The sequence below is a fragment of the Harpia harpyja genome, chromosome 2 (genome assembly GCF_026419915.1).
Source record: "Harpia harpyja isolate bHarHar1 chromosome 2, bHarHar1 primary haplotype, whole genome shotgun sequence".
Classification (NCBI taxonomy): Eukaryota; Metazoa; Chordata; class Aves; order Accipitriformes; family Accipitridae; genus Harpia; species Harpia harpyja.
Window position 1 is genome coordinate 71,578,301 of NC_068941.1, and position 23,029 is coordinate 71,601,329.

At 37.6% G+C, this 23,029-nt stretch overlaps 1 protein-coding gene across 16 annotated transcripts in view; it reads left to right on the forward strand.

The window, feature by feature from the left end:
• KCNIP4 (potassium voltage-gated channel interacting protein 4) overlaps positions 1–23,029 on the forward strand; it is a 474,029-nt gene that overhangs the window by 403,703 nt on the left and 47,297 nt on the right. For 14 of the 16 annotated variants that reach the window (XM_052780352.1, XM_052780358.1, XM_052780363.1 and 11 more), the window contains one exon: positions 16,233–16,357. In XM_052780352.1, coding sequence (XP_052636312.1) covers positions 16,233–16,357 — 125 coding nt within the window. Of the gene's footprint in view, positions 1–10,974; positions 11,077–16,232; positions 16,358–23,029 lie in introns of all 16 variants that reach the window. The other 2 variants (XM_052780348.1, XM_052780347.1) reach the window with 1 other exon arrangement.

Genomic DNA, 23,029 nt, shown 5'->3' on the forward strand with positions numbered 1-23,029 from the left:
GTTGGTTCATAGAGAAAAGCATCTTTAAAAATCTGTCCAAAAAATAAAGGTTTAAACTCTTATTCAGTAAGTGACCTTTCTTCAATGTTTCAGTGTTATTCCTTCCTTAGGTCCTTTGCAACGGTTAGCAAAGCATCAGGATGGAAAGCCAGTGATCGGTTGAAACCTTTTTCCTAATGTTTTTGTGCAAAGGTTTCAAAGTTCCTTTGCAAGCCAGATTTCCTATCTCCTTGTTCAAGCAACTAATTTTATTGGGGATTTTGGCTGATGAAAACAAAAGGACTTTGCTCCAATTGTCTTCATAATGCTCTGTGAATTAACCAGCCTTTTAAATGTTGTAATTCATAGAAAAACTATCAGAAATAGATTTTTGGATTTTTTTTTCATACATATAGCTTGTGTTAGATAAATCTCATTGTTATGACAGTGTATAATCATCTAACGTTTTTCAAGCTGCTGTTAGTTAATAATTTCATGGGTTTGCTATACATGATATCCTTCACCTGAAATAGAATAGATGCCTTTCAAAACACTCATGAGCAAAGCTGACAATAAATGCCATTTATAATCTCAGAAAATAGCTTGGAATATCTCAACTTCTTTCTTTTGCAAGGATTAACAGGAAAACATTTTTTGTCTTCCTTCAATATTGAATATCACTCTGCACCTTCTGCCCAGCTCTGTGATGTAGAAAATAAGATCATGGTTCAGCACTATGTGTACTTCAGCAGCAACGTAGGCCTAAGAAGCTCCCACTTTCCCAGGTTAACGATTCATTCTCATCCCACCCAAATATATCACTGTTCCAGGCATGCAGACAAAATTATTTGCAGAGATGTGCTGTCAGCTGCATCAGGAAATAGAACCAGGTTTGCAAAGGAAAGGGCTGTTCTTAAGCAGCGTGATGCTGTGATGAGAATCGGTGTCAGGGGAGCGGGGACTGGTCAGGGACCCTCAGCACAGGGAGCTGAGGTCTGCCATTGAATCACAGACTTAGTTTTACTAAGAGGAAGAAATTTTGCATTTTTTGTACTTTGTAAATTATTTAAACATTCTTTTAAAATGGTGCAAATGTATCCTAGTATTTTACATATTTGCAAACATGTGATTCCTGAATTTTAATAAGCATTTAAACTGTACATGAAATTTTTATCAGTCAAGTTCTCATATTCACCACTCCTAAGGAGAATTGGTTGCTTCAAAGTGGCTTCTTTAATTATAACTTTTAGAACACTAGTGAAAAATTGACAGTATTTCAACAGTGCTATCCAGATCATTAATTCTTAAACCTATCTGAGATTAATTATAGTCTCAGAATGCAACTGTAGTCAAGATGGACTAGAAGATTGAGTAGAAGTTCTGCATTTTGGCACAAAATTTGTGTAACAAATTACACACCGATCCTTACAGAGGATGGGATTTACGAGAATGTATTTGTTACTTCTAGCCAGCCTAATCGCAAATCCGTCACACTTACCTAGCCTCTAAAATTCATCATATGCACATACTACGTATTTTTAATTACCTTAGTGCTTGTTAAGACTGTCATCTGTTGTGTGCTTAGAAGTGGCATTCAGGCTGGAACTGTACACACAGTTGTAAAAGCTGCAAGAGTAGCTGCATCACACTTAAGGAAACCAGAACACTTTTGAAATAAAACACTACTCTTACTACTTTGTTAGTAGGAATACTGCACTGCATCTAGCTACATTAAGTAATTTATAATAACTCAACTCTGCACTGAGGAAATGTAAATGTAAACATCATGTTACACTTGGTTTTAAGGGTAGGTGATCAACGGAAAGGACTGATACTCTTTTCTTCTATTTCTTTATAATATTTTTAATGAAGCATTTAATGAATGGCACTATTTTTTGTTTCTTCAAATCTTTTTGCAAAAAAGAAAAGTGTATTCTTCATTACTTTGTTGTGCCCCTTTTCCATCTTGTTCAAAAAGGTTATTTTTATGGAGCAGGATACAGATCATCAATGGAAAGTAGAGTACTTTATGTCAAGACTGGCAGCTTAACAACTGAAAACCATCAGTGTTTAAGAAAGGCTTGGTGCCTTCTGTACAGAGGTGGTGTAATGTCACCATCACCCCAAATCAAAATGAGCTTTATGCAAACCACTAAAATTTGCAGAAAAATGTTAGGAATCAAAGTATGGAATGTAGAACTTAAGCTCCAGACAAATCCTACTGAACTCTGGAAAATTTGCTGTTGACTTTGAAAGTGGATTTGGAAGTGAACTACTCCTGAACGATCTAGGTCAGAGCTGACTCCCTTGGGGCTAGTTCAGCAGAATTAAAAAGTGTACTGGTTTCGTTTCACCATTTTGTCAAAGTTCTGTGAGCTCTCAGTGAGACATCTCTCCTAAGAACTAAATTCGTATAAAGAATCTAAAAACCACATTACAGTGACAGCCTAGAGCACTGCAGGTTAATTATTTCCACTCAGAATAATTGGATAATAGTGTGAACACTATGAAGGTATACTTCACAAATTATCCCTTAAAAGCATCTCTTTCTGGTCTTCTCTAATTGTTCTAATGAGTATGAAAAGACTTCTCTCTATAAAGTACAGACATGCTTGTTAAAGGATGTTATAACACACCCCTCACACATGATTTGGGGCAGACCTGGACACTCGCCCCCCAGCAGCCAGAACCAGGCACATGGGCTATGACCTGTGGTCCCACTCCAGCCCCCGGCACTGAGCCCCTCACTCACATTGGACCCCCCAGTAGCTGGTTTTCAGGATACACACCATTCCCAGCCCAGTGGCTGGAGCCGAGACCCTCACCTGCTCCAGTGGGTGGCATAGAGACCCCAGTGGCTCCAGTAGCTGACTCCGCAGGCCAGGGGTGCCCACACCCCCAGTCTGACTCCAGCTGCTGGCCCTTTGGCAAATGTAAGTACACCCGAGTCCAGCATTGTACGTGTTCACATACACCATACACACCGTTAAGATAAGAAGCTAAATATGGAGGTAATAAATATTTGAAAGGTCTCTCAACATTTTTAGTATCTCCCTATTTACTTTTTCATTCTAATTCTTAACTCCTCTTTAACATTTTTACTTTTGCTCTCTCTTTCCTTTCTCTGCTGAACACTTCTTTTTCATTCTAGCTCATCTCATATCACTCATTTGATTTCTTTCCATCATCTGTCACTCACTTTTAATAGACTCATCTTTTTGTGTTCAGTTGCTCTCTCTAGCCTTTTTACAACAGTATTTTTCTCTCTCTGCTTTCATATTCCACAGCACAGGTACTGCATATCGCTGGTTTTTAGTCCCCTGGTTAGAACTGATCCTTCATTTTGACTGAAGCATCAATTAGTTTTCCTCCATTACAAAACTCAGTGAATCTCTGCCAAACCAGATAAACTCAGTTTGTTATCACTGTTCAATCACAATTAGTAATTCAACCTCTTTAAACAGGTTTTCTTTACAGCTTCATGCTGCCATGCCTGCCACGCTGAGCCTACCAGCCCTGTAAGCGAGGGACTGCTCAGAGGGTCTCTCACCCCATCACTGGTGCCAGCCCTTCAGGCTCTTCACTGACCAGGGACACCACTGCTGAGATGTCCAGACTGCTCTGCCCAGTGTTAGGGCCCATTTCACTGCTACTGAAGTATCCACCTTGCTTAGGCTGTGATAAAGCACACTTATTCTTCAGCCTCTGTATCCATAAGCCACCTGCAAGATCTCAGGTTCCTCAGCATCACTCACTTTCATCTGCCAATCTATTTCTGTTGCGCCAAATTGCTTGTGAATAGGCATAGCCAGTATGACTTTTCCTAAGTTGAGTGTCCTTCCTGAATATGAAATAAAGCATTCTTGAGCCACATAGAGATTTTCTTTGGCCCAGAGTTTGTTTGCTTCTTGTTTCCTTGAAAGAAGCTGTAATTCCATTAAAGCTATACAAACATGTTTGAATCAAAGCCCAACGAAAAAAAAAATAGTTCTTTTATCTCTTTTGATTCCTACTTACACACTGGGTCTTGAGTCTATTAGAAAATATTACATACAAAAGCAGTTAGCTGTTAAATTCTGTAGTTTAGCATTTTTATTTCAGTTCTAAAATCCCTTTGAGCAATAGTAAATTAGGAATTTCATTAAGAAAAACGTACAACTGTTTTATTGCTTAGGATAGTGAGAGCCTGACTTAAAACTATTGTGCTGGACAGATTTTCATATATGTATTTTTTTTCATTTCTCTGCACTATCTACTACATTCTTCTTCAAGTATTATTTTCCTTTTCACTGCTCTCTCCTCTAAATTAAAAACCTATTCCTCCTAATCTGTCTCCTTCCTAGATCCCCACAAAGTAACTAACTTTCTGTTGATGTGATTTATTGTGTGATCATTTGTATATATTACAGTTAGTTAAAAACTTCTATACTCATAAACAACAGAAGGGAAAAAGGTGAAGAAAACTGCATAGTTCCGAGTAGCAATCAAACAAATCTGGTTCATTGTGCATTCTCTCATTTGCTCACATGGTCCACTTCAAGTGAGATTTTTCTAAAGCAAGCAAGTGATCTGGTATAAATATGTTTCCTGTCATAGGGGACCAGCTTAGTTTTACACATGCTCTGGGAGTGTGTGTGCAAGTCTGTTAAGTGGTATTAAACGAACAAAGTGCTGTGGAAAAATTAGTACATTTTCAAGCTTTGCACTGAAGAAACTCTGTGTAATTTTCAGTGTTCATGCTCCTGGAGATGTTTATAACAGTTTTAAATAATGTTTGCATTAAACATTTGCATAGAAACTGTTCATAAAATAAGTAGTTTTTCAGGTTGAAAAGCTGCATGTACGTCATGGGAAGGCATGGTCTGAATAATAAAGCTGTATTTGGGAAATTTAATGAAGACTGTAAGGACAAAAGCATGGCCTTTTCTCTGTTTTATATTTTTTATATTTTGACACTTCTCCATTTCTTCTCTCCTGTGATATTAGCTTTTTCCTCTCTTCTTTCATCCTTTTCCATTTGCCAATCCCACAAATGCCCTACTGTAGTTACTGTTTTTGACAGGATCACTTGTTCTTTGTCCTTCATTTTCAATCCATGTTCAAGTACCTTGGCCTCCAGACTTCCCGATTGACTCTGACCTCTAATTTATTGGTAGAGAAGTGTGGCTACCAGCTCCTAATTTGCATCTCCCACTGGGAGGCTGGTTTAAAACAGTAGGTACAAGAGAATTTAAAGTGAAGGAGAGCAATCTGACTCTTGAATGAGTGTTTCAAGGTAGTCCCTTAAATGCTGCCATCCATTTTTTCAGCTCAGTAGCTTCATGGCTTCTCCTTGTAGCAGATCTGGTGTGGTTTATAGGGCTTTAGTAGTCCATGGAGCTGATAGGTATATTTTGCAATGAAAAACAGAAAGTTAGGGGCAGTCACTAAAAATACATATGTACAGACAAAGGAGATTAGCAAGAATGTTTTCCTGGCTTGGCAAAAATCCTGATGATCTGTGGAGTAGCCTACTGACGACTCACACAGTTCCTCGGCAGGTGTTTCCAAAGAACTGAGGCTGAGACTTATAAATATTTATGTTGTACATCATTTTATTTCATTCCCAGACTCACTACACAGAAGGAATATGTACTCTGATTTGGCTCTCTTCCACAAGTCCTGAACTGTGAATATGAAATCGGCGCTTCATTTTGTCTCCCTTGCCTCTCCATCTGTGTGGAACCATTAACAGTTTAGTTGGGCTGTGAGCCCTTAAGGCCCTGGGAGAAATTCCATCGTACGGCTGAAACTGAGCGTAAACCTTTATGCCAAGAAAACACTTCATGCGTTTCATTTTTTGGTTTTCAGAATGTTTGTCACTTCCTACCAAAATTTTAGATTTAGGAAAATGACCTGTGCAGCTTGGCTTTTAGGTTTTATACTAACCCTCTTCCAAAAAGATCACAGTCAGAACTAATACAACTTAGGCATTTTTCCCATTTTCATGGAAGACTTAAGATCCTGTAGGTGAACAAAATCCAAATTCCAGCACTGCTTCCTGGGAGCTTAGCTGTATTGCCAAGGCATTGGATGTGGGCAGTGGATTGTAAATACTGCTGACTAAAAAGTGGAGTGAGACTTAAACAGTGGAAGCTCATCTGCTGTCTTTGCCAAATAGAGACATTGAGAAAGAAAAAAAATAAACAAAAATAGAAAAAAACATGGAGGGAAAAAGAGTGGGGGGAAAAAAAAGTAGTTTTACAGGTGACTTTTCTCTTTCACTGACAGCAAAGGAAGAATTTGTTGGGAGAATTGTTTCTAGTTTTTGAACTTCCTATCGAATAGGATGATTACCTGCCCCAAAAGTTTTCAAGTACTCAGATGACTGTGCCTTCTACCTTGACATTTATCACCCAAATCCCATTACAAAAAGGCAACAATGAGGCAGGAGGCAAGGCAGGAGAGTGCTGCTTTGAAGAGAGGGCATTTGATGCAGGCAGGAAAGGTGGGCAAGACTTTGGGGGAAGAGCAGCCACAGCACAGTCCATCTCATGCACTTAGTGGAGATGCAAGGCAGACTATCTGATTTATCTCCTACACCAGCAAAAAGTGGCCTACCTGCCCTCACTTTCATGCTGACTACAAAGAATTTGCAAAGAAAACAATCACACTTAGGGATATTTTGCCTCCAAAAACTCCTGCAAAAATCCCTTGCCTTGATAGCTTTTCCTGGGATAGTCTCACCTACCTCTGTAACAACAGGGCAATATATATGTACTGTCTTTCCAAAGCAGGGATCATACGTCTGAAAAAGTAAATATGTAAAGAGTTAAGATAGTCTGGGTATAGATGTATGTGATCAGGAATGTATGGTCATTTATAAGTCACTTGTAACTTGTAATTTGTAAATAATAACTTTTATATTCTAATGCATCCTTTTTCCTTATCTTTTAAAGTCAGTTATGACTATATTATTTTTTTATTTAATGAGGAAAAATTTTTGTGCTTCTTTATGTATTTTTTTGTAAGAGCAGTGTCAGATCTACATCATCCTGTGAACATTGTGATATTGGAGTGACTAGGTCACACACATAACAATGATCTGGATGCTTTTGGCCAAATACGATTTTTAAAAGTAGCAATTCAGAAAACAGTTGTACTGACCATGTGTATGCATGGTACTCTCCATATTAAACTTTTGTAGAGTTACAGTTCTCTAGTTTAAATATCTGTAAATCAGAGGTTTAAGCCATTGGTGCATTTGTCAGTTGCAACTACAGATATAAATCATGCTAAATAGCAGTCGCTTCTAAAGGATGTCTAGTATGCCCAACAGTTATATGCAGCACATAGTACAGCAGTACCTAGATATGATAATACGTAAGCCATGCTCCAGTTACAGAGCGTTTTGTGAAGCGTGAGCACCTCTTGGGAAAATTGCCCACAATTCCAGGAGGTGTAGTATGGAGATGAGTTCTAGGACACCCCCACAGTGAATTCTGTGGAAAAGTGTGTCTCACAGTTTAATTTTCATTGCAGAGGAACAAATTATCAAAACCAAGAGCAAGCAGCACCAGTTAACTAACCTGAATTTGAAGAACCTTCACACTTAGCCCAGAGGAGTTTGTGGCTGATTGGGTTAGGAATAACAGCTATGAAATCTCTAATCAACCAATTATTAAAAAAAAAAAAATCAAGAAAAGTTTGGAAAATTCAGCTTCTTCTGAATATCTCTTTGCAGGCTTGTCCTGGTTTCAGCTGGGATATAGTTTATTTTCTTCCTGGTAGCTGGTACAGTGCTGTGGTTTGGATTTAGTATGAGAATAATGTTGATAACACACTGATGTTTTAGGTGTTGCTAAGTAGTGCTTATCCTAAGTCAAGGATTTTTCAGTTTCCCATGCTCTGCCAGCAAGGAAGTACACAAGAAACTGGGAGGGAGCATGGCCAGGACAGCTGACCCGAACCAGCCAAAGGGATATTCCATACCATAGAACATCATGCTGAGTATATAAACGGGGGAGTTGGCCAGGGGGGTGGATCGCTGCTCAGGGACTGACTGGGCGTCAGTCAGCAGGTGGTGAGCAATTGCATTGTGCATCACTTGTCTTTACTGGGTTTTATTTCTCTCTCCTTTTGTTATTTTCCATTATTATTATTATTGTTGTTGTTGTTCTTGTTCTTGTTGTTATTATTATTATTATTTTTTATTTTGGTTATTAAACTGTTCTTATCTCAACCCACGAGTTTTACTTTTTTCCAATTCCCTTCCCCATCCCACCGGGGCAAGGGAGGAGTGAGCGAGCGGCTGCGTGGTGCTTAGTTGACAGCTGGGGTTAAACCATGACAAGGCTAGGAGTTACTATTATTTAGAATTTTGAAGAAAGCAGCATCAGTCCATCATTCTCAGTGTGTTGGTGCTTCATGGCTCTTCACTTTTTCATGAACAGCCATTTTGAAGACTGGTAATACGATAAGAATCTCTTACTATATAATAAATAAATTTTAATGTATCTTAGATTAATTAGCTTCTTAATGGCTACATCTTTTTTCTCAACCTGTTTCGAACTGGGCAAATAGCTACTTAATTCACAGAAATTATTACAATATTTCATCTTAATTAACATTTCTGGTGTTTCATTGGGTATTAAACAGTGACTCAGCATAGACCCAGTGTGCAACATGTTTTCTCTGCATTAAGTAGTCCTTTACTCATGAAAAATCACATTGAAAACTGTAGTACTGATCAGGAGGTCATGACAGTGAACTGCAATAGCTGCAGAATAAACTGACTGCAGCCACTGAGAGCGAAAAAGCTTCCGTGCTGCTTCCTCATACTGTGAGAAGATAAACCAATTCCTTCATCTCTGCCCTGATCTTAGTGTCAGTATTTTAAATTAGCTGCCAGAAGTGAGTACAAAAATTATACCGTGCTCCTAAGTTACTCCTCTGATATTACTTTCTCCCATGTATTTCATCTGATTTTTGACCTTGACCATACCACTGCAAAGCCCATATGGTTTACATTAAATTCCATGAGATTTTTTGTGAGCATAAAAGTAGCAAAATTGTTTGCTTACTCAAGGCTTTAGGCTTCAAACCCTTTGGAAAGAATATGTCCCTTTTGGTTTTGCAAAGCACTGTATATATCTTCAGTAACTACATAGGTTGTGGACCTATGTAATAATGTAAGTAATACATAGACAGTAAACCTTTGCAAACCTTAACTCAAATTAACAAGCTAGAAGTAGATATTTCTAGATCACATCTATGCTAGAGGAATTCCTAATAAAGAAAAAACCTTTAAGGTAAACAAATTTCCGTTGTGTTCAGATATTTACAGTACAGGCATAGTGTGATACTGCAGACACTGCCAGCTGAGACCACAAGGTATCCATTTAAAGGCTCAGTTTTTGTACTCAAAAATATGGAGTTTGAGATTCCCATCAGATCACAGATTGTCTTTTATTTTGTGCATTTATCTGCACAGTGTTTCCGAGTTGATGGTTAAGTGCTACAGATAATAAGTGTATTCATTCTTATTATTTGTATTAAAAGCTTTTGACATTTCCAGAGATGGTCATTTAGGTCCATCTGACCTTGTGCTGAAACTGGATTGTTTTGTCCATTCACCAAAGCTGCTGTTCTCACAGAGGCAGAATTTGCCTGGTAATGGTTGATTTTTTTTAAGGCTGTGGTTGAGTCTTTCCTGTTTTTCCTCATTTCTTTAATTCCATTTCCTTCAATGTTTTACTCATATACAAACTGAGAAATATTTTTTCTTTCATTTACAAAGTTTAATATCCTTAAAGCTTTCTCACTTTCTCCTTCGGTTCCCAAATTTAAGTACATGCTTTCTCAAGATTGCCTACAAGCTCCACTTAGTGTTACAAGTGGGAGGTTCCCACCCTGGTTTGGTGACAGGGAGGAAACTATTCTTCATCGTGTCACTAACACCAGTGTTCAGCAGGGATAACCCAGGATTATTCTGGTGACTGTACTGCTAGCACAGGAACTGTCAGTCATGTCTTTCATTTCTTGCCCCATCTGTTTTGCATTCTTGCTGTTGTAGCAGGAGCCATCCCAGAGCAGCCTTTGTGTATGAGCGCGCGCAGTCACGATGAAAAGTGCAGGAGTTGCATAATGTCCAAACTGAGCTCAGGAACATAAATCATTTACTCAGCTGTTTTATGGATGTTAAGTCTGTCATTTGCAGCAAATGTCCACCCAGGAGATGCTTGCTTGTATCACCATTTTGTATAAAATGGTTAGTTAGACCTCAAAGACAGTTACTCTGATGCTTTCCTTCACAGTAAATAAGGGTATAATGCTGTTCACCTGCTTTATGGCACATGAACATTAACCATTCAGCCATGTCAGTATCTAAAGATGAAAATATAAATAATACTTATCTTTATATATATGTAGAATGTCAAATATTAAAGAAAAGGGAGACTGGCTACACATCATGGTTGATATTTTAATATTCAGAAAAGGCAAAAGTACCAGGTTGGTTATTGCTGAATGAATTATATGGGAAAGCTCAGCCATGGAACTAGAAGACTGCCAGAAAGGACAACAAAAGATATCTTTGAGATTTTATTTCAGTTTGGTTTTGTTTTCCCTATTAAACTTTGAAATCAAATAGACTTAAAAGTATTTCAAATATTTTAGCATTAAAATTTTACAAACACTTTTACCTTGTGTTGTTTCAAATACATAATCTGATACTTCTCCGTTAGATGTTTTAAAGTGGGTTACAAGAACTTAAGTGGGTTATAAGAACTTTTTAAGAGATGCACAGATACAGAAAAATCCCCTTTTTTGAAAAGATACAAAGACAAAACAATTTTGTTGTCCTCTTCAAAAATTCTGGTTGCCCTTTGCAATTCAGGATGGTTGCCATCTGTTTGGCCTTTTCCCATCAGGATTCTGCTATAATGATGAACTCTGCAGCATGTACAGAAATTGTTCTCAAGCCTATGTTAACAGTCCTGATAATATATTTTTTAGGTTTCCTCTACGCTCAGAACAGTACCAAACGCAGCATTAAAGAGCGACTTATGAAACTCTTGCCCTGCTCGGCTGCCAAAACGACATCTCCTGTTACTCAAAGCAAGTTTTATTTTTCATTTGATTTTGTTTTAGGTTTGCATGCATCAGAAGTTATACTTTCATTAACTGCTCACTTGAGAGACAAGGTATCTACTGAAGCAACAGTATGCTCTATTGAGGTTTAAAAGGAAGTGACAAACAGATTTGTGGGCTGGTAACAGATTTGTCTGGGCAGAGCAGGATGGCAAGATACCAGTGCCAGGGTCTGCCGCATAGGAGCTGCTGGGTTGACACTTACACTCCACAAGCTACCTGAGAAGTGATTCACTGGTTAAATTAAATAGCTGCTCTCAATGTATTTGAAAAGCGGTATCTTTTTGTGTACATGTGTGCACGTGTCTGTGTGTGCTTGCTATCCAATAGACAGGATAGTATTGGTCTGGGAGGAATGGCTTGGCTCTGCAGGTTTTGACTATGTAACATCAAACTATTTAGGCAACGAGATTTAAAGTATGTGCCTGAAAGAAAAATAAAAATGAAATTGAAAACAAAGTGGGAATGTAGAGATAAAGGGAAAAGCACACTGACACTACCTTTAATGTCTTGATATACTGTGAGGAAATAAAATCTCTCCAGGGTAGCTAACAGATAAAAATAGGGGAGAGAGGGAGGGGAGATCCATACATAGATACACACAAGCACATATATATACATATACCTACATAAATTATAGTAATAACACTAATGTCTTCCTATATAAATTGGCTGCTATAACTGATTTTAAAATACCCCTGGGGACCCAATTCAGTCTAGATTAATTTGGCTTAATTCTAGGCACTAACCTGAACATCTAAAATTGCAAGCAGATGGTCCCTGTATACCCTTCTGATAAAGCATATCAATCAATCTGAGGTAAAAAAATACCTCCAAGAGCAGTTCCTTGTGTCCTGAGGCAATGTGGCTACAAACACAGGCCCCTGTTAAGTGCCTAGACTTCAGTGGTATGGATCTAGGCTTTCTTTTTGCTACCCCACTTCACTGTCTTTCATATGCTCCTCTATAGAGAAGACTGTGGTACTTGGTTTCCTTTCTAACTATTTGAGATCTCAAAGATGAAAAGCACTAAAGATGTGGACGCACGGTGACTTTTTCATGGTTGCTTCAGCTGATGTGTTTTACTTGACAATAGGGTAGCTTAAAAAGGTCAGTTACTGTTGTGACACCTGCTAGTAATTCATTATGTAGAAGCTGCTTTCAGCTACGTGGCCTAAATAATATGGCCTTAGCCTATAAAAGGAATCATAGAACCATGGAATCACAGAATCACAGAACAGTTTTGGTTGAAAGGGACCTTTAAAGATCATCTAGTCCAACCCCACTGCCATGGGCAGGGACACCTTCCACTAGACCAGGTTGCTCAAAGCCCCATCCAGCCTGGCCTTCAACAATTCCAGGGATGGGGCATAAAATAGAAAAAGGAAATAAAATAGAAGGGATAGGTTTGATCTGTTTGTTTGAAGTTGGTTGGAGAGCAACACATCCTGATCCCTTGCACATTTCTGTGGGAGCTTTTTGTCTGCAGAGGTAATAAAAAATATTTAGAGTCAGTCTTAATAACCTTGACCATGCAAAACTTGTATTTTCATGCTGAAAGTGTTTTATAAACCAGAAAAGAAGTCAACATAAAACTTGCATTAAATATTTCATATTTGAGAACCAAGTAGTGAAAAAAGATGCATTCAGCATTTTTCTCTGTACTCTCGTCAATAAAGAAATGCTATAGTAAGAATGTTATATTAAATGAAAATATTATATTAAATAAGAATATCATTGTAGACACATATTATTATTATCCCATTTTGACATAATGTGCTATTTGATTTATGCTAGCATGAAAGAAGCAACATTGTAATGTGCTAGGAATGAAGCCAGCGCTACCTATAATAACAACTACATAATGTGAATGCCTTAGAAATGTTAAGGGGATTATTTTTAAAACAAGTAATTTGTTGAAATATACTTAGCCTTAATTTGTGTTTCTGTGCTTTAATTCTATCAATATATGCAGAAAAAGGTTACTTTAATAAACAAAATCTTATTTCAGCATTCCCATTCAACAAAGCATGTCAAAGAATGCTTTTTCTTATTTGTGTACTTTAGCCTAGTAAGCCTAAACTTAAATCCATCCTTCCTTAGCTAAATTTTTAAATGCATGTGCTAGAGATAGGACTAGACTCCAGAATGGTTTTGGAAAATAAAAGCATGTGTGCATGCAGTTATTAAATAGATAGGGGAGCTATAATTTGGGGTTTGTGCAGGCAAATGCATGTGCATAACTTTTACAGATATCAACTGAGCCCTAACTTTGGACATGCTTCTCCAACTGCCATTATTTGAACAGTATGTCTGCTTTTTGCACTGCTTTTACCATTTTATTCTTTAATGAACAATGAAAGATTCAAAGCATAACTCCTGTGGCAAATACATTAAAAACTGTCTTTACTGTTTACCTGGAAGAAAGCTACTTATTAATGAAATCCATAAGAATATTTTGTTTAATATATTCATGAGTAAATATGAACATGCTTCTGTTTTTCAGTTGACATATGTTAGCCTTTTATGGAAAAAAAAAAAAGAACACTTAACTTTCTTAGGCTGAAGAAACTGGAGAACTGAAACAACTGATTTTTCATTAATGCCATAGAAATAATTAATGTTTAGAAATATTTTCACACATTTTTAAAAGTATAGATTTTTTTTTCCAGCCTGGATAACGGTAACCATAAATGTGAAGAAAAAAATTAAAAATCTGCGACTCACAAATGCTATAGTATTTTAATCGGCATAGTTGGCACGTTATAAGGAAGTTTATGGTGATCTTATTTTTGGATTATTTATATCTATAAAAGACTACAGAAATAGAGTGTGAAAAGATTGTTATATTGAAACTTTTCATTAACAGAAAGACATCACCACACTGCAGTCCTCTATATTCTCATCAAATCATTAAAAGACAATAAAAATGTTTATTACTAAGGATATACCAAACATTGTGCTCAGCATAACATTGTCTGGCCTTTATCTCTAGCCTCACATTTATTAAGTGTATTAATTTAGCTTCTAGAACAGCTTGCGGATGTCTCTCTAGGCAGCCAGATGTTTCACAAATAGATGCTTAGAGAGCTCATTTCCAGTTAAGTCCCTTTCTGTCTAAACAATAGCCCATTTAAATTCAATATAACTCCTGGCATATAAAACACAAGTGACTTTTCAAAAATATCTATTCTCAGGTTGACTCTTTTGACAATTTAGTATAGGAACCTAGTGTTGACTTGCAGTTGACAAAAAACCATTCAGCTGCATATCTACAGCATGACATTTTTATAGGGACTTTAATGACTATATAAAGAATATGAAAGATAAATCTCTTAAAACATGATGGAAAGGCTTTAAAAAACCTGAAAAATAAGCCCTGGATGTTCTTATGCAGAATTAAAATGAGACTCAAGAACTTTGCTACCCCTTCCCTAGATTAGGAAGACAGCTTCTTAAATCTGGACCAGCTTTATTCCAGTTTCATCTATAAGGGCAGGAGTTTTAAGACTCCCCCTTTGCACCTCAGCATGTCAGAAACTCTTTTTTAAGAAGAGAACTGAAATGTTCTTATAATCTTGTGAGTTCAGATACTGGCCCTTTAAAACTATTATCAAATATCCAATGTAAAGTTGTGTCAGTTGGGGTTTTTGTCAATAGCATTTAGACTGGAAGTTTTCACAAAGATGGTAGTGGTCTATGAGTCATCTGAGATAACCTATAAAGAAAAATGAAAGAGAAACTTGTTATAGCTTGTCCACAAGCCAACACACAATGGACTTTCTGAGATAAGACTACGGGTGACACTGAGATCATCTTCCTGAGATAAGTGCCAACAGCAACCTTTCTTTGACAGGAGAAAAGACAAGACCCTACAATTTTGTGACGATTTATCCAAATAGTTTACATATTTTGATTATATCTATTTAAAGATTGTTCATTTTTTGTTTAGCTGAACTATATCTTCTGATGCCAGATTTCTCACAAGCAGCTGAAAGTTATTATTACTGCATTGTAGCAGAACAAAAATATGTGAAGATGTAAGCATAATATGGTTTTAATGGAGTATTCTAATATTGTGCTCTTATGAAAACTGAACTGAATAAAACTGTTTTTTAAGAATGCAGAGTCCCACACTCTGATGAAATAAAATATATAACTTCAGCATTGTAGAAGCGACAATTATACGTGTTTGTTTTCTCTCAAGTTACATTTCCATAGCTGGTATAAATCTTAAACCAGAATAAGGCAGTGATTTGATTAAATTAGTCTGGAGTACTACATAAGCTATGTTTAATGCTGGGAGTACCTGAAAACAGTTGCACACATTCATATTTTTCATCAGGTATATGGCTAGCACCCCATATAAAAAATACATACTGTAAGTTTCTTTAGCTATTTTATTTAACTTTTACATTTAAAACTCTACCTGGAAAAAAATGCTTTACTATCTCACATTCTTTTAGGGCTGCACTCAGCTGTAAGCCTTGAACGTGTATATCCACATTCTTATTCACCTAATGATGAGGTCACTAAAATACTCATGTTCCCCACTTAGGCTGCTCACCGTGAATAATCATGTTGCCCTGAGGGGTTTGTTATACAGTACTCAAAGTAAGGTGTACTGTTGAATATGCAACATCAGTCTCACACACTTTCCAAAGCACAACTTCATGGTAAAAGGAGAACACCAAGAATCCCATCTGATAATAGTGAATTCACATCCATTAACTAAGGGAAAATGTCAAGTATTCTGGAGCCACTAAAGTTTCATAAAATTGTTTTCTTTGCCCAGAGAGTCATAGAAACAGAAAAGTCATTCTGAATGCATCATGCATGCCTTTGCAGAATGTTGGCTTTCCAGTTTTTTGCTATTTGTACTGATGTGATAATATCCAGACTGCTGGATCATCACTGCTGTTCCACGTTCTGTGCAGCCACTGAAGCAGACAGATACCCTTTCCCTAGGAGTTCAAAATGAACACACTATTTGTCTTTAAAGCTGCAAAAGCTGTTCTTTAAAAGAATGTCATTTAACTTGCTTTTTTTTCTGCAAGAGTTAGATATTTCTACATGCTATATTTCTTGTTGAGCTTTGCTTCTCTGTCTTTCATATTCTGCAGACACTGTAGAAGATGAAATGGAAATGGCCACAGTACGACACAGACCTGAAGCTCTTGAACTGCTGGAAGCACAGAGTAAATTCACAAAGAAGGAACTTCAGATCTTATATAGAGGTTTCAAGAATGTAAGCACTTCCTTTTTGAATTTATCATCCATTTACAGGATAGGCCACTGCAATCTCAGCAGCATAAGAATGACTGTCAATGAAGCTCATGGGATTCAGTAGCTAAATATAGCATGTCTGGTCAGGTGAGGAAACAATCACTCTGCAACAATTGGGCTGTTTAAAGACCAAAAGATGCAGACAAATTAGAAAATATCCAGAAGAGAATTGTAACTTAATATAGTAGGACTTTGTTCAAGGACAGATTGAAAATTGTGTTGGAGTTGTTTGTCTAAAGATGAAATAATGGGAGAGAACGTAAGTCCTGAAGAACTTGGTCAGTGAGAAGAAAGATTTTGATTTTTGTGTTCACATTAGCTATCACAAGAAGTAATTGGTATAAATTGCACTAGAGGCATTTTTGGTTAGGTGGACAGCAGTAGATGACTTCTTCAGTCCTTCCTAGCTCGCCCAGTATATAAACTTGTCAGATTCCTTTACTGGGGTTCATTATTTGTGATCTTTTTTTGCTGATATATGTGTTCTATTGGCAGGTCCAATGTTTTTAGTTGGCGGGGATCCCCACTGAGGACCCCAGTGCATGAGTGCAGTCTGCCTCCTTTTCCAGTGTGTACTTGCTGTCCTGTGGTGCTGGGCTTGGTGCTGGCATCTAAGGTATCCATGGTTAGTACAGCAGAGAAATAAGACACAAAAAGATTGTACTAAGTATAATTAAATTCTGGCTCTAAACCAAAAGTAAGAGCTGTCCCTGATTCTGTTAATACTGTACAAAAAAAAAAAAAAAAAAAGCTGCTTTCTTAAAAAAATAGCCCTTTTCTCTCTGTTTTATTCTACTATCTTTCATGTGATTAACACTTCTATAGGATATTATATGCCATTAACATTGGATTGAAAATACTTCATATTAAAAAAACTTGAATAATAGCAATTGCTTGCAAATCATGAGTGTGTAATGTTAATCTACGTACTCAGCTGTGAGTACTGCAATTGTGCAGGTGCTAAGTCTCCTGCTGAGCTGGAGGTAAAGACAAATTTAATTACATTTTTCACCTTTTGATTTAGTTTTTCTTTCACTCTTACAAAAGGGCCTTCTTCTTGCCCTTGGCATTTAACACTCGAGTGAAATTGTGTAACAAAGTATAATAATGCTAAAAGCACAATGAAGCTCAACTACGGAATCAGAGAGAATATTTTCAATAGCTTGTACAAGAAGAAGTGTAAATCTTACAGAATTCTTAGATATCATGTATTTTGTAATAAAAGCAAGCCATGCAAATGGATATTTTAAAACTACATTTTTATCAAAAGCCTACAATGCAGGTAAAATAGAGAGTCACTTAATGTGTCCTGTCTATATATCATCCTCAGTTCCAGAAGGCATATAATGTTGGCATGTTAGTGATTAAAAGTGATTGCTCTTAAAAGCTTTTCATTTCCTCAGGGTACCAGAGAACATTCCCCTGCTAATGCCGGTATTCCCTAGGTATTGCAAATCATGAACTAACGTCCCTAATTATCTAAGGCAAAAAGGTACAAATTATAGTGTATAAAATAAGCCTTCTGTCTTTTTCTCTAAGAATAATTATTTTTAGAGTCTCAGAAATTAAGGACCTTGGTAATTTTCTGCATAAAATGAGGTATGGAAAAAGAGAATAGGTTATAAGGAAGTATTTTAATTGATTACTGTTTTACCATTTTTTGAAAAGAGGAATTCCAGCTCTTCATATCCTTTTGTGTTCTAAGATGTAAGTTCTACTTACATCAAAGGAGCGTTGATGGTAATACATGGTAATAGAACTTTATTCAGGTGTTTCATTTCCTTATCACTACATGCAAGTACAATTCAAGACATGCGTGTATAAATATCTTCGAATGTTTAGAGCTAATGAGCATGAACTTCAGGGGTTTTGTGTTTAATATAATTGCAAAATTATCAAGTACTTTCAAAAATGCTGTAAAACATGCCTAGGGCTGGTGACTGTTATAAAAGTAAATCAATTTAAAGCAGTAGTCTTTAGCCCAAGCATTAGACTTCAGAAATGAAGGATTTCAAAACTTTCAGTTGAGTTGGGCTTTCTTTTGTTTCTCATATTTATCAGTTTCTACTGCAAAATGCTCTACAGCTCTATGAGTAGCTTGCCTATGTGGATTAGTTCATCTTTCCTGTCACATCTCTACCTTTTACCAAATACAGTTTGAGCAGTGTTGGTGGGTGCTGATACAGGATGGCATTAAAGTGCCTCCCATGGTCTGCGCCTAGATGATCTCCCCCTGACAGTGCTCAGTCATCCACTTCTGTCTGCCCCAGGCCACCTCCCTTCTCGCTCCCCTTCTTTCTGATCCGGCTTGACACTATCCTGCCTGTGTGCTTCATGCGTGTGCTTCATATGCCACTATTTATATGTATTGGGAGCCACCCAGCTGGACAGCAGGTTTGCAGAAAAGGACCTGGGGAGTCCTGGTGGACACCAAGTTGAACATGAGCAGCAATGTGCTCTGTGACAAAGGCGGCAAACGGTATCCTGGGCTGCATTAGGCAAAGTATTGCCAGCAGGTCGAGCGAGGTGACCCTTCCCCTCTGCTCAGCACTGGTGAGGACACACCCGGAGTGCTGGGTCCAGTTCTGGGCTCCGCGGTACAGGAGGGACACGGACATAGTGGAGAGAGTCCAATGAAGGGTCACAAAGATGACTAAGGGGACTGGAGCGTCTCTTCTATGAGGGAAGGCTGAGAGAGCTGGAACTGATCAGCCTGGAGAAGAGAAGGCTCAGGGGGGATTTCATCAACGTGTATGTTACAGCGTATATCAGTACCTGAAGGGAGGGTGTAAAGAACACAGAGCCAGGCTCTTTATAGTGGTGCCCGGTGACAGGACCAGAGGCAGTGGGCACAAACTGAAACGCAGAAGGTTCCCTCTGAACAGCAGGAAACATTTCTTTACTGTGAGGGTGACCGAACACTGGCACAGGTTGACCAGGGGGGCTGTGGAGTCTCCATCCTTGGAGATATCCAAAAGCTGTCTGGACATGGTCCTGGGCAACCTGCTGTAGGTGGCCTGGCTTGAGCGGGGTTGTGGGACCCGATGACCTCCAGAGGTCCCTGCCAACCTCAACCATTCTGTGATTCTGGCATATTCTGTTTAATCTTTCCGCTAGGAAGGAAACTCCACTGAAAATATTTAATGAAACACACAGGCACACATCTTTAATAGGACACCATCAAAACTTGTGCAGATCCTACCTCTGTGCTTTATACTTTTCACATGATGTTTGCCTGTCTTACTATCTCTTCAACAATTTAACTATAGGAAGCAAGATATGTTAAGGCATGAATTTAAGTTGCTATAGCTCTGCTGACATTATGCTCCTGTCAGACTAAATTTACAACATCCCGCAGCACAGTAGCATCAGCATTGCCCTGTGCACTGGCAGCAGTTCAAAAGAGCTGTAGTGCAGACTGTGGTCCTAAAGGCAATAGTCAGCTGTCATAGTCACTATATATGCTCTGGTGAATTCAACAGAATTATGTCCTATATATGGATTTTTGCTGTATTTGTATCACCAATGAACTATAGAATAACTATTGCTATGTGATCACTTGATTTTTGGAATCAACTTGCAGTAGTTAAGGTAGTTCAACCATATCAGTTAAACTAGTTATTGCTTGCTAGTCTAGGAGTGAATGTTGGTTTCATGCAGCATTTTCCCATCTATAAATCCACAGATCGCCTATGTCTTCACAGAAGGAACAGACAGCAACTCTATCCTTATATAGAGCCTAAAAAAATGGGAGATTTTCAATAGTTAAACTGTAATACTACTAGAAGATAAATATCTGTAATAGTGCAAGTATTAATAACCTTAATGAACACAAAACTTTAAGCTTTAGAAAGGACGAGACTTCATACCTACTATGGTGATAGTAGATATAAGTTCAAAACTGACATTTCTTTCCGAAGAACTTGGATATCTCTATATTATAATAACGCTTTAGGTGTGTCAGAAAGTAATGAATAAGTGAAGTGGAATTTTTTTCTGTATATTTTCAACAGCCTTTCTAGTACGCACATTTTCCCCTCTGTCTTTATGCAAGCATGGCAGGAAGAAATAGGTGCCAGACATAATAACGAAAAAACAATTGATGAAACAGAAGAAAAGCGATACTCAGTCCCTTTACCTCAGGATCCTGTTTTCAAGAGTGGCCAGATAAGGGGAAGAACATAAGAATAAGGGGAATATAGAGTGATAATTCCCCTAACATACTGTTCTGTCACTGAAAGTTGTAACTGCATCTTTGTGTTTTACATACTTTGACCAAAGTCTCTTCCATAAACTGTGGTAATTGCTTTTTGAACCTATGAGGGTATTTTGACATCTACAGCATCCTGTGGGAAATTAGCTCCATACCTATTTATGCCTTCTGTGAAAAATAATTCATTTTTGTGTCAAACCTGCTGCCTTTTATTTTAATAAGGTATCTATAGTATTTCTGCTATGAGAAAATGAGTAAACGTTACCATTACTTCTCTAAGATGTTCACTGTTTTACACACCTCTAACACATTTCCTACTTAGTCCTTTCTTTTCCTAACTGAAGAGTTTTTGTCTATATAATCTCACTCCAGCCTGATGATTCCCCTGAATCCTGTCTAGTTCTAGGATGTCTGTTCTGAGATAGAGATGACCAGAACTTCTCACAGCTTATGTCCAGTTTTTTATTATTTATGACTACAAATTACTTGCATGTAGTTGTGACTGAATTCAGATGAGAAAGCAGCAAGTACTCCTGTATTTCTGTAGTGCTGGTGATTACAAAGTTTGATTTATTATGTGGTTTTTACTTATACAAAAATGAAAAGGTAAACCTTTAAAGATATTTTCATGAACTTGATTTTCCAGTGTAGGCTAATTACACGCCAAATCCAGCAAAAAGTAATTCAAGCAGAAGGAGCATAGGGTCTCAGATAGCATCTCTGTGTGTATGTACACACCTGAAAGCTTCAGAGAGCCTCAGATCACACTGTAGTATAGCTGATGCTCTAGGAAGCAAGAAGTAGAGGATAACTGCAGGAAGGGCTCAAAGACTACTGAAATGCCTATCTTGGCAATGGCTGTTTTGGTAGTAGGCAAGGTCAACATTTAAAATACAAGAGGCAGTACACTAAAGCAAACATAAGGAGGTGGGATAAGCACCTTTGGATGACCTAACAATTATTACAAGGAAAAGCACCAAGGGAAAACTTATGCCTATGTTCGCTGATTTAGCCATTTTAAAGCTTCTGTACTATCCTTCAGAAATGAGCTTAATGGAAGTCCTAAGCCCTCCCCAGGCTCAAAAGGTTGTCCCCAGCACTCTGGTTTTACAGTGTTCCTGAGCTCTTGTTGATGAATTGTTGCTCAGCTGCCATCACAGTGGGACCTCTCTGTTTTGTATTTGGCTTCCTGTCATCCCATTTCTTGTAAATTGAAATTGTGATTGCTGCAGTCATTAACCTTTCAAGCCAACGGCTCTGTGGCAGGCCTAGTACAAGTGGTACTTCACAATAAATTGCACAGACTATCAAGCATGCACTCAACATGTGGTCTTTCTTTCTCTTTTGTCCATTGATAGGTCCCTCACAGTTTTAAAAATGTCCCTGAGCTATGCCACATTTCCATTTTAAAAATACTTAGATAATGCTTTTGCTGTACTAAAGACGCTCCTGTGCTAAACTTAAATGTTAATAATCTTTTAATTTTGGTTGATTATTCTCATCAAAGACTCTGTCAAACTCTGTGTTGGGAAACTACTAGACTTTCCCGGAAAAGTGAAAGGATTTTTGATGAATATTGATCTTACCCAGCTGTATATCAGAGAAACTGTAAATTGAAGTCATACATGCATAAAAATATCCCTGGATACATACTGTAGCTTTAAATATGCAGCTCCATACTTGTGACATTTATTGGGAAAATAACATTTCTAAGATACCTTTCTTCTCTATTGCTGTCAGCAAATGAGGCAAACAATGACAGTAAGATAATAACTGATAATATTGCAGCTCAAAGATAGGTTCCCCCATCACACTACCCATCCAGGTAAGAATATGTTTGTGCATAACTCAAAATATGCTAATTTATTCACAAATTTTTCCATTTCAATTATGGTTTGATGGAAGCATTGTATTACTGTATGTTGCATTTGTGAGTCTCACAGAAAGTTTAATGAAAGCTCATTTTATAGGTTATAAAGCTCATTTATTGATTGTCTAGAGCATTCAAGTTTTGCATGATAAAATACAACTATTCTCATTGTTTTTTTCTGGAAAATTCCTTCCCTTTTGTTTGTTCTCCTGTTAGTCTCTTACAGAAAAAGATAAGTGAGGAGAAAGTGCTTGTTTGCTCTATTTGACTGTATTTCCAATCTAATGAGTAGGAAATAAAAACATATGGTTCATGTCACGTGGGTTTATCTGTCTAAGGTATACCTACATGCCCAACTGTAAGAATATTCATAGGATATTTTTGATAAATTGGACTAGATTACCTCCAGAGGTCTCTTCCAGTGAACAGTTCCATCAGTTTGTTATCTGAACTGCCCCCAATTCAGATTAGATAAGTAATTTAATATGCAGGATTAGCTAATGGTTTGAAACTAATTGCTGTTTCTGTATTGTGCACAGCAGCCCAATCCC